The 12,802-nt window shown below is 44.6% G+C and overlaps 1 protein-coding gene across 1 annotated transcript in view; it reads left to right on the top strand.

Moving 5' to 3' along the window:
- Window positions 1-12,802, top strand: part of PSTPIP2 (proline-serine-threonine phosphatase interacting protein 2) — an 87,945-nt gene that overhangs the window by 45,419 nt on the left and 29,724 nt on the right. The window contains exon 6 of the mRNA XM_073589778.1: window positions 10,771-10,833. Within this exon, the coding sequence (XP_073445879.1) occupies window positions 10,771-10,833 (63 nt within the window). The remainder of the gene's footprint in view (window positions 1-10,770; window positions 10,834-12,802) is intronic.

The raw sequence follows: 12,802 nt of genomic DNA on the forward strand, positions 1-12,802 counted from the left end.
CTTTTTTTGTTAAGAAAAAAGATGGTGGTTTGCGGCTGTGCCTAGACTTTCGAGAATTAAACAAAATTACTGTGAAAAATACATACCCTCTCCCCCTAATTCCTGATCTATGTAACCAACTCACCGGGGCCAAGTGGTTCTTTAAATTGGATTTATGTGGGGCATATAACCTTTTAAGAGTCCGGGAAGGGGACGAATGGAAAACAGCATTCCTGACAACTGAAGGGCTCTTCGAAAACTTGGTTATGCCCTTTGGTCTCACCAACGCTCCTGCTGTTTTTCAGAATTTTATTAATGCAATTTTCTCTGATTTAATTGGTCGTTTTGTGGTTATCTATTTGGATGACATTTTGGTGTACTCGGTGACAGTCAATCTCACTTGCACCATTTGCGGATGGTTCTCATGAGACTGAGGGAGAATCATTTGTATGCCAAGTTGGAAAAACTTCATGCAAGAAGTATCCTTTCTGGGTTTGATTGTGTCAGGGGAGGGGTTCCGCATGGATCTTAAGTAGGTCCAGGCTGTTACAGATTGGGTGCAGCCTCATGACTTGAAAGGGTTGCAGCGATTTTTGGGCTTTGCTAACTTTTATAGGAAATTTATTAAGGGCTTCTTGCAGGTGGTAAAGCCTCTAACGGACCTCACTCTCAAGGGAGCTGATGTAAAAAATTGGTCTGTAGCTGCAAAAAATTATTTCATGACATTAAAAAAGTGCTTTTCTTCAGCCCCTGTATTGGTACAACCCGACCCGTCAAGACCTTTTGTCGTAGAGGTTGACGCCTCGGAAGTAGGGGTGGGGGCAGTTTTGTCTCAGGGCCCTCCTACCCTTACTAATCTGAGGCCTTGCGCCTTCTTCTCTAAAAAATTTTCCTCTGCCGAGAGAAATTACGATGTCGGCAATAGAGAGTTGTTGGCGGTAAAGTTGGCTTTTCAAGAATGGAGGCATTTCCTGGAGGGGGCCATTCATCCCATTATAGTCATCACTGATCACAAAAATTTGGCCTATATCGAGTCTGCCAAGAGATTGACCCCCAGACAGTCTCGGTGGGCGCTTTTTTTTTCTCAATTTCAGTTTACCATCACATTCCGCCCGGGATCTAAAAGCATCAAGGCTGATGCCTTATCCCGAAGCTTTGATTCAGTGTCCCCTCCAGAACCTCCCTCCTCCATTCTTCAGCCAGGAGTAGTAGTGGCCGAAATCTCATCAGAGTTACAGAGAGGGATTTTGGAGGCCCAGGCTCAGGCTCCGGGTGGTAAACCCCCGGGTAAATTGTTTGCACCGGAACGTTTCCGTCTCGGACTTATGCAGGAATTTCACGATTCTATGTTGAGTGCTCACCCTGGGATTGCAGCTACCCGGGGGGCAATTGCGAGGGGTTTCTGGTGGCCCTCTATGGTAACAGATATTAAAAAGTTTGTTACTGCATGTGGGGTGTGCGCTCGTTCTAAAAGTTCTCAGGTCCGGCCGGCCGGGGAGTTGGTGCCTTTGCCAATTCTGGATAGACCATGAACACATTTGTCCATGGTTTTCAAAACAAGCCCACTTTGTACCTCTCCCCGCATTACCATCTGCTGAAACTCTGGCCCGTTTATTTATTCAGCATATAATTTGGTTGCAGGGAGTGCCTATGAATGTGGTGTCAGACAGAGGGGTACAGTTTGTAGCCAGGTTCTGGAGGGCTTTTTGCAAAAAGCTGGGGATTTCGTTGTCCTTCTCCTCTGCCTACCACCCAGAGTCTAATGGACAGACAGAGCACACGAACCAATCGTTGGAGCAGATTTTGAGATGCTTGGCCTCTTCCAGGCAGGAGGACTGGTGTGAGGTATTGCCCATGGCAGAGTTTGCGTTCAACGGTCGTGTAAGTCAATCTACTGGGAAGTCTCCCTTTCAGATCAACTATGGGATTAACCCACATTTTGGAGAGTTTTCCCGCATGGATTCAGGTTGTCGTGGAGCTGAGGGTGTGACACAACGTCTTAGAATTCTTTGGAGGGTGGTTCAGAGGAATATTTCCAAGGCCCAGGAAAACTATAAGCGGTTTGCTGACAGAAGGAGGTGGCCAGGTCCAGCATTTGCAGTAGGGGAGAAGGTGTGGCTATCCACCCGCAATATCAAGCTTAAGATACCATCTATAAAGCTGGGCCCCAAGTTTATTAGCCCATACAAAGTTGTGGAGGTTGTTAACCCAGTAGCCTACCGACTGCAGCTGCCCACCTCCTTTAACCCCTTCACCCCCAAGGGTGGTTTGCACGTTCATGACCGGGCCAATTTTTACAATTCTGACCACTGTACCTTTATGAGGTCATAACTCTGGAACGCTTCCATTGATCCCGGTGATTCTGACATTGTTTTCTCGTGACATATTGTACTTCATGTTAGTGGTAAAATTTCATTCAAATAACTTGCGTTTATTTGTGAAAAAAATGGAAATTTGGCAAAAATTTTGAAAATTTCGCAATTTTCCAACTTTGAATTTTTATGCCCTTAAATCACAGAGATACGGCACACAAAAAACTTGATAAGTAACATTTCCCACATGTTTACTTTACATCAGCACAATTTTGGAACCAAAATTTTTTTTTGTTAGGCAGTTATAAGGGTTAAAAGTTGACCAGCGATTTCTCATTTTTACAACACCATTTTATTTTTAGGACCACATCACATTTGAAGCCACTTTGAGGGGTCTATATGATAGAAAATACCCAAAATTGACACCATTCTAAAAATTGAACCCCTTAAGGTGCTCAAAACCACATTCAAGAAGTTTATTAACCCATTAGGTGCGTCACAGGAATTTTTTTGAATATTTAAAAAGAAATGAACATCTAACTTTTTTTCACAAAAAAAATACTTCAGGTTCAATTTTTTTTATTTTACCAAGGGTAACAGGAGAAATTGGACTGCAAAAGTTATTGTGCAATTTGTCCTGAGTACGCTGATACCTGATTTGTGGGGGGGAACGACTGTTTCGGCGCATGGCAGAGCTCAGAATGGAAGGAGCGCCGTTTGACTTTTTCAATGCAAAATTGGCTGGAATTCAGATCGGACGCCATGTCACGTTTGGAGAGTCCCTGATGTACCTAAACAGTGGAAACCCCCTACAAGTGACCCCATTTTGGAAACTAGACCCCCCAAGGAACTTATCTAGATATGTGGTGAGAACTTTGAACCCACAAGGGCTTTACAGAAGTTTATAACGTACAGCGGTACAATTAAAAAATCATATTTTTTCCACAAAAATGATCTTTTCACCCCAATTTTTATTTTCCCAAGGGTAACAGGACCCTAAAAGTTATTGTGCAATTTGTCCTGAGTACGCTGATACCCCACATGTGGGGGTAAACCACTATTTGGGCGCATGGCAGAGCTCGGAAGGGAAGCAGTGCCATTTGACGTTTTTGGCTGGATTTGAGATCGGACACCATGTCGCGTTTGGAAAACCCCTGATGTACCAAAACAGTGGAAACCCCCCACAAATGACACCATTTTGGAAACTAGACCCCCTAAGGAACTTATCTAGATGTGTGGTGAGAACTTTGAACCCCCATGGACTTCACAGAAGTTTATAACATAAAGCCATACAATTAAAAAATCATATTTTTTCCACAAAAATGATCTTTTCAACCTCAATTCTTATTTTTCCAAGGGTAACAGGACCGTAAAAGTTATTGTGCAATTTGTTCTGAGTACGCTGATACCCCACATGTGGGGGTAAACCACTATTTGGGCGCATGGCAGAGCTCGGAAGGGAAGCAGCGCCATTTGACGTTTTTGGCTGGAATTGAGATCGAACACCATGTCGCGTTTGGAAAACTCCTGATGTACCAAAACTGTGGAAACCCCCCACAAATGACACCATTTTGGAAACTAGACCCCCAAGGAACTTATCTAGATGTGTGGTGAGCACTTTGACCCCCCCAGTGCTTCACAGAAGTTTATAATGCCCGGGCGTGAAAATAAATAATTCATATTTTTTCCACAAACATGATCTTTTAGTCACCATTTTTTTATTTTCCCAAGGGTACCAGGAGAAATTGGACCCCAAAAGTTGTTGTCCAATTTGTCCTGAGTATGCTGATACCCCATATGTGGGAGAAAACTACTGTATGGGCACACGTTGGGGCTCGAAAGGGAAGTAGTGACGTTTTGGAATGCAGACTTTGATGGAATGGTCTGCGGGTGTCATGTTGCCTTTGGAGAGCCCCTAATGTACCTAAACAGTGGAAACCCCCCACAAATGACCCCATTTTGAAAACTAGACCCACTAAGGAACTTATCTAGATGTGAGGTGAGCACTTTGAACCCCCAAGGGCTTCACTGAAGTTCATAATGCCAGGGCATGAAAATAAAAAAATCGTATTTTTTCCAGAAACATGATCAATTAGTCCCCAATTTTTTCATTTTCCCAAGGGTAACAGGAGAAATTGGACCCCAAAAGTTGTTGTCCAATTTGGCCTGAGTACGCTGACACCCCATATGTGGGAGAAAACTACTGTATGGACACACGTCGGGGCTCGGAAGGGAAGCAGTGACGTTTTGGAATGCAGACTTTGATGGAATGGTCTGCGGGTGTCATGTGCGTTTGGAGAGCCCCTGATGTACCTAAACTATTGAAACTCCCCACAAGTGACCCCATTTTGGACACTAGACCCCCCACGGAACTTATCTAGATGTGTGGTGAGCACTTTGAACCCCCAAGTGCTTCACAGAAGTTTATAACACTCGGACGTGAAAATAAAATCACTTTTTTCCACAAAAATGATATTTTTGCCCCCAATTTTTTATTTTCCTAAGGGTAACAGGAGAAATTGGACCCCAAAAATTGTTTTGCAATTTGTCCTGAGTAGGCTGATACCCTACATGTGGGGGTAAAACACTGTTTGGGCGCATGGCAGAGCTTGGAAGGGAAGGAGCAACATTTGACTTTTTCAACTCAGAATTGGCTGGAATTGAGATCAGACGCCATGTTGCATTTGGAGAGCCCCTGATGTGCCCAAACAGTGGAAACCCCCAATTATAACTCCAACCCTAACCCCAACACACCCCTAACCCTAATCTGAGCCCTAACCCTAGCCCTAACCCTAGCCCTAACCCTAGCCCTAACCCTAACCCTAGCCCTAACCCTAGCCCTAACCCTAGTCCTAACCCTAGCCCTAACCCTAAGGCTGTGTGCACACGCTGCGGATTTTGCTGCGGTTCCGCAGCGGTTTTGGCTGCTGCGGACTCGCAGCAGTTTCTGCTGCGGTGTACAGTACCATGATTCCCTATGGGAATCAAAAACCGCAGTGCAGACGGTGCGGAATTTTCCGCGCGGATTATCTGCGGTTTTCAATCCGCAGAAAGAATTGACATGTCAATTCTTTCTGCGGATTCTCCTGCGGTTTGCCATCTCCTCTATTGAGGAGATGAAAAACCGCAGGACAAAACCGCAGAGCAATCCGCAGGTAAAACCGCAGGTCTTTTGACCTGCGGTTTCACCTGCGGATTTTACAAAATCCGCGCGGATGAATCCGCACCTAATCCGCAGCGTGTGCACACAGCCTTACCCTAACGGGAAAATGGAGATAAATACTTTTTTTTTAGTTTTATTATTTTTCCCTAACTAAGGGGGTGATAACGGGGGGTTTGACTTACTATTTATGGCGGTTTTTATGTTTGGCGGCTGTCACACGCTAAAAGACGCTTTTTATTGTAAAATAGTTTTTGCATCACCACATTTTGAGAGCTATAATTTTTCCGTATTTTGACCCACTGAGTCATGTGAGGTCTTATTTTTTGCGGGACGAGTTGACGTTTTTATTGGTACCATTTTCGGGCACGTGACATTTTTTGATCGCTTTTTATTCCTATTTTTGGGACGCAGAATGAACAAAAACCAGCGTTTCATGAATTTCTTTTGGGGGGGTGCGTTTACACCGTTCCACGTGCGGTAAAATTGATAAAGCGGTTTTATTCTTCGGGTCAGTACGGTTACAGCGATACCTCATTTAGGTCGTTTTTTTATGTTTTTGTCGGTTTTATGCAATGAAAACTATTTTATATAAAAAATAATTATTTTTGCATCGCTTTATTCTGTGAGCTATAACTTTTTTATTTTTTCACTGATGATGCTGTGTGGTGGCTCGTTTTTTGCTGGACAAGATGATGTTTTCAGCGGTACCATGGATATTTATATGCGTCTTTTTGATCGCGCGTTATTACACTTTTTGTTTGGCGGTATAAATCATTATTTTTTGCTTCGTTTTTTATTTTTATTTTTTAAGGGGTTCGCTAAAAGGGTTAACTAATGGGACAGTTTTATAGGGCGGGTCATTACGGACGCGGCGATACCTAATATGTGTACTTTTATTGTTTTTTTTTTTTATTATTTCCAAAAAATGGATTTATTGAGGGAATATTTTTTTTTTTTCTAATTTATTTGGCGATTTTTTTAAATTTATTTTTACATTTTTTTTAAATTTTTTTTTTACTTTATTACATAGTCCCAGGTGGGACATCACTGTCCTGTGACAGATCGCTGATCTGTCACATCACAGATCACTGTGACAGATCAGCAATCTGTCACAGGCATTGAAGAAGACTTCCTCTTGCCTGCGCTTTGCAGGCACTGAGGAAGCCAGCTTCCTCAGGTCCCCGAAGGCCCCCGTCGCCATCTTGGATTCGGGGGCTTGGAGGATAGGAGCCCCCCCGCAGCAGCGCTGCACATTGCGCTGCCGTGGGGGGCTCAGGGAAGCACGGAGGGAGCCCCCTCCCTGCCGATGCTTCCCTTTAACTCCCGGTACACCGCGATCATGTTTGATCGCGGTGTGCAAGGGGTTAACGTGTCGGGGGCGGTCCGTGACCGCCCCTGACACATAGTGCCGGGTGTCAGCTGTGATAATCAGCTGACACCCGGCCGCGATCAGCGGCGCTCACCACGTGGGCGCCGCTGATCGCGGTAGACGTACTATCCCGTCCACGGTCATACGGGCCCGGGTACCGTGGACGGGATAGTACGTCGGATGTCAGGAAGGGGTTAAAATTTCTGATGTCTTCCACAGGTCCCTGTTAAAGCCTGTGGGGACGGTGAGAGAGGATCCCTCATCAAATGCTCCGCCAGTGCTGGTAGAGGGGCAGCTGGAGTATGAAGTAGGGCGCATTGTTGACTCCTGGTGGGTGCGCCGGAGACTCCAGTATCTGATACACTGGAAGGGGTATTCGCTGGAGGATCGGTCATGGGTTCCGGCCAGTTCGGTGCACGCCGATCGTCTGGTGCGGGCTTTCCACGCCAGATACCCAGACAAGCCTGGGGGTCCAGTGGCCCCCCGTTAAGAGGGGGGTACTGTCATGGTTTGAACAGGGCTCTTGCCCTGCACTCACAGGGTTAAGTGTACGTGGCCTCTTTCTGGATCTGGGAGGGGTATTAATACTCACTCTTTACCAAGGTTCTCTGTCAGCTATACTGTTGTTCTGGTGTGTCTGACCCCTGGTGTGCGTGTATTCTGCGTTGCTTGTTTGCTTCCCGTTTATGACCCGGTCTGTCCCCTCTCTCTCTGTACTCCGTCTCTCGTTTTGGTACTATTGTCTTCTCTGGTTCTGACCTCCTGGCTTGGCTATTGTTACTCCGTTACAGTTTGTCCGTATTGTACCGTCTATTGCACGTTCTGGTTTTCTGATCTATTGCTACGTCCTGACTATCCATTCTGTCAAACCCTTTGGTACTGTTGTGCGATCTCGTGCTTTGACCCTGGCTTGATCTGGTTTCTGTCTCTGTCTATGCCCCTTGGTAACATTGTCCTGTAGTTACCCTTTTAGGAGTTTTCTTCAGCTCCTACCTCTCTGGAGTTTAGACCATGCCCTCAGCAGTCACATGCTTCAGGTCCTGTGAGCCTGGAGCATGCATCGTCACCACTGCTACCCCGCTCCACAGGTATCTTTTTGCATAGTTTTTGTACTCAGGACACGCGCACTGGCTCAGTGAGCAAGTGCAGTGCGGGGCTCCTGACACTTCCTACTCATAAAGGCAGAGGCAGTTCTTCTTCCTGCACATGTTCACAGGCATCAATCCTAACAGGATTCCGTCAGTATAACAAGACGATTGCCATTTTAATTCTATAGTGATTACGTCACTAGAAAAAGGCAGTTTTGTTTCTTATTTAAAAGGTACCGTATTTTGAAATGTACAGTATGTATAATTAATTTTCCTTCTAATGATAGGAATATTCATTTAACGCATAATCTGACTTTATGCACAGCGGACAGATGAGTCAGGTCTTTCAGAGGGCGAGCAGATCTTGGTGGCAGCTCACTACTTTGGACACCAGAGCCTGGTCCTGAGCAGGAAAATCCACTTCATAGTATCCCTAATAAAGAGGCCTACAGATGGATTAAGAGCCGCCTGGGTGTTACAGTGGCATGTAAAAGTTTGGGTACCCCTAGTCAAAACTGCTGTTATTGTGAACAGTTACACAGGTTGAAGATTAAATGATCCATAAAAGGCCTAAAGTTAAAGAGAACACATTTCCTTTGTATTTGAGGCAGAGCCCCCCACAAATAATACATTATATATTATATATATACAGTGTATATATATATATATATATATATATATATATATACACACATACACTGTATATACCTAGTAGCACTCCCTTTTGCAAGTATCACAGCTTGTAACTGCCTTTTGTAGCCAACCAAGAGTCTTTCTGTTCTTGTTTGAGGATTTTCATCCATTCTTGCTTTGAAAATTCTTCCAGTTCTGTGAGATTCCTGGGTCGTCTTCCATCCTCTGCTATTTTGAGGTCTAGCCACAGATTTTCAATGATGTTCTGATTAGCGGACTGTGAGGGTCATTGTAAAACCTTCAGCTCGCACCTTTTGAGATAGTCTATTGTGGATTTTGACCTGTGTTTAGGGTCATCATTACATTATCCATTTGTAGAAGCCAGCCTCTTTTCAACTTCATTTTATACAGATGGAGTTATGCTTGCATCAAAAAATTGTTGAAATTTCATTGAATCCATTCTTCCCTCTACCCGTGAACTGTTTCCCACGCCATTGACCGACACCCTGCCCCCTGATTGATTCACCCCCATGCTTAACCCCTTCATGACCGGAGATATTTTAATTGTTGCGTTTTCATTTTTTTTTGCTCTCCTTCTTCCCAGAGCCATAACTTTTTTATTTTTCTGTCAATACGGCCATGTGAAGGCTTGTTCTTTTGTGGAACAAGTTGTTTTTAACATTTTGTGTACTGGAAAATGGGAAAAAAATTCCAAGCGCGGCGAAATTGCAAAAAAAATGCAATCCCACACTTGTTTTTTGATTGGCTTTTTTTGCTAGGTTCACTAAATGCTAAAACTGACCTGCCATTATGATTCTACAGGTCATTACGAGTTCATAGACCCCAAACTTGTCTAGGTTCTTTTTTATTTAAGTGGTGAAAAAAATTCCAAACTGGTAAAAAAAAAAAAAAAAAGGCGCCATTTTCTGAGACTGAAGCGTCTCCATTTTTCGTGATCTTGGGCTCGGTGAGGGCTTATTTTTTGCTGAGCTGACGTTTTTTATGGATACCATTTTGGTGTAGATACGATCTTTTGATCGCCCGTTATTGCAATGCACCTGCGACAAAAAAAAAAAAATAATTCTGACATTTTGATTTTTTTCTCCTTACGCCATTTAGTGATCGGGTTAATTCTTTTTTTATTATTGATAGAACTCCTGGGAACCTACATGTCTAGTGTGAATACCTCTCCAAGACTGAAGTCTAAATTTCTGGGTTGATGTGAATACCTCTCTTTAAAGCCTGAGTTTATGGGTAGGTAGGATCCGGTTGCAATTAAAAACCACCACATACTGGAGGGTGGAGTGCTTGGTCAGAGAGCCAATAAACAAAATGGCAAAAGACTGACTGGCACTTTCAACCTAGTGTGAACAGGTGCATACTAGGAGCAGCCATCTCCATGTGCAATAAACAAAAAAACGTTGCACTCTACAGTGCTAAAGCATGTCAATATGAAATATGAATATCAATACTCCTTCTGGATAATAGGAAAAAACTGAGACGCTTAGTACAGTTCTGAGACCACCTTGTCGTTGGTTGATGGGCATGCACGACTTGGCCATATTATGTGCTAAGCGTCTCAGTTTTTTTCCTGTTATCCAGAAGCAATATTGCTATTCTTATTTAATATATTTCATATTGACATGCTTTAGCATTACAGAGCGCAACTTTTTTTTGTTTATTGAAAAAAGACGTCTGGATAATTAAGATTAAATGCTGTGTGATCATATAGGATAATTAAGGTCTGAAACCTTGGTCAAAGTTATCTGAGCACGCAAATCCCCAATGGTGCCCAAGCGTTTGCATCGGCCCATTTTGCTTTTTGTAAATTTTAAAATGCAAAATAAGAAAATTTTTTTTTTTTTGCCTAATATACAAAGGAAAGGTGTCATCTTTAACTTCAGCACTTTTAGAGATAATTTTATCTTCACATTGGTTAACTGTTCACAAACTTTTACATGCGAATGTATACACCTCATACAGGGGAAGGTAGAATCTCAGCAGAGGCCCAGTAGGTAAAAGGTCTCAGTGCCTCCATAAATTAGCCCTCAGATACCGCCAGGCAGTGAGAGCTGCTTGGTGTAAAGTTCAGAGTCAAGGACATAATCAAACAATGGCACATGATAGATAATAAACAATGTAAATTAACCAAAAATCTACAAAGATGATGAAAGGAGAACCTTAACTGTCAGACATGGATACTTCTATTAAGTCTTTTCTTTGCAGATAGAAGCTGCCATGGACAACATGCACAAGCAGCGACAGCTTCAATACAAGAGGACTGTAGACGTAAGTATGGCAGGGCGGGCAGGACTGGGTGCTTATTTGTCCTCTCACTTTAGGTGCTAAGTTATGAAACTGTCTAAACCAGGGGTGGAGAACCTCTTTTCTGCCATGGGTCATTTAGATATTTATACCATCCATTGGGGGCCGTATAAAATTACCCATCTATATTTAGTCACAAAGTTAATTAACTCAGCCCTAATGTGATGTCTGGAACTGCTTCTCTGTGGTGCAGCTGTGATGTTAGGAGGTATGGAGTATGTTGCAATTCATAACAGCTTTTACAGTTTTGCGTTGGCAACTCTTTGCGATGAGAAGTTTTCTAAAGAACTCGCAGCAATAAGTCGTACCGAACCCAGATGCATACCTCCCAACCATCCCGATTCTCGTGAGACTGTCCCATTTTTGACTCCCCCAACCAGCGTCCCGCCCGGACTGCACCGACCCCATCCTCGCACCCCCATGCACCGACCCCATCCTTACCCTCTCAGAAAGCCACCACAGCCCCTCACAGCCTGCAATGATGTGGCTGGGCTGTGTGTTCTGTGCACACAGGACCTGTGATAAGGTCACAGGAGGGGAGGAGTCAGGGGTCTCATGATCAGGGGCCTCGGTGTCTGCAGGACTCATGGTGCTGGATGAGGTGAAGTTTCTGTGTGGGGTCAGGAGGAGTTTACAGGGTGTACAGGGTGGAGCCGCGCGCGTGTACGAGGTGTACGGAGCGGAGCCACGCGTGTGTACGAGGTGTACGGAGCGGAGCTGCGCGTGTGTACGAGGTGTATGGAGCGGAGCCGCGCGTGTGTACGAGGTGTACGGAGTGGAGCCACGCGTGTGTACGAGGTGTATGGAGCGGAGCCGCGCGTGTGTTTGGTTTTTACAGAGCGGAGCCACATGTGTACGGGGTATGCGGAGCGGAGCCAAGTGTGTACGAGGCATACAAAGCCGAACCTTGTGTGTATGAGGTGTGTGGAGCGGAGCCGCGCATGTGTACGAGGTGTACGGAGCGGAGCCGCGCATGTGTGCGCGTGTGTACGGTTTGTACAGAGCGGAGCCAAGTGTGTACGGGGTATGCGGAGCGGAGCCATGTGTGTACAGGATGTGCGGAGCCAAGTGTGTACGAGGCATACAAAGCGGAACCGTGTGTGTATGAGGTGTGCGGAGCCGTTCATGTACAAGGTGTATGGTGGGGAGCATTCATACCTCCTAACCGTCCAGTGAGACAGTCCCGATTTTGAGAGTCTTCCCTGATGTCCCGGTCGGGAGCTTACTTTTCCCGTGGACACAGGAGTACATGGCGGAGCCCAGAGGAGCACTTTAAAACTCGCATATGACGGTCCACCGGAAGTGATGTGCTGGAAGCTGACTGGATATGAGGTAATTTCATGAGGAGATTGTGACGGATCCATGGAGGCACTTCAGGGAATGCTTCAGATCCATCACCATGTCCTCCTCCGACTATGCGGACAGTAGGATCGCCTTGGAATTGGGGATGCCGGCCATGTGAGCGGATCATGATATGTCCTGCACCGGGAGGCTCAATTGGGCACTACAATGGGAGCCGGGCTGCTATAGTATCTTTATAGAATCTTTCTTTCTTTCCCTCTTTCTTTCTCTCTCTGTTCTTACTTTCCTTCTCTCTCTGTTATTTCTTTCCCCTCTTTCTTTCTCTCTGTTCTTTCTTTTTCTCTCTCTGTTTTTTCTCTCTTTGATCTTTCTTTCGCTCTCTGTTCTTTCTTTCCCCTCTTTCTTTCTCTCTCTGTTCTTTCTATCTGTTCTCTCTCTCTGTTCTTTCTTTCCCCTCTTACTTTCTCTCTCTGTTCTTTCTTCTTTCTCTCTGTTCTCTCTGTTCTTTCTTTCTCTCTTTGTTCTTTTTTTCTGTCCCCTCTTTTTTCTCTCTCTGTTCTTTCTTTCTTTCCTTTCCCTCTTTCTTTCTCTCTGTTCTTCCTTGCTCTCTCTCTGTTCTTTCTTTTTTTCT

The sequence above is a fragment of the Dendrobates tinctorius genome, unplaced genomic scaffold (genome assembly GCF_039654945.1).
Source record: "Dendrobates tinctorius isolate UK_male_01 unplaced genomic scaffold, ASM3965494v1 ptg000113l, whole genome shotgun sequence".
Taxonomy (NCBI): Eukaryota; Metazoa; Chordata; class Amphibia; order Anura; family Dendrobatidae; genus Dendrobates; species Dendrobates tinctorius.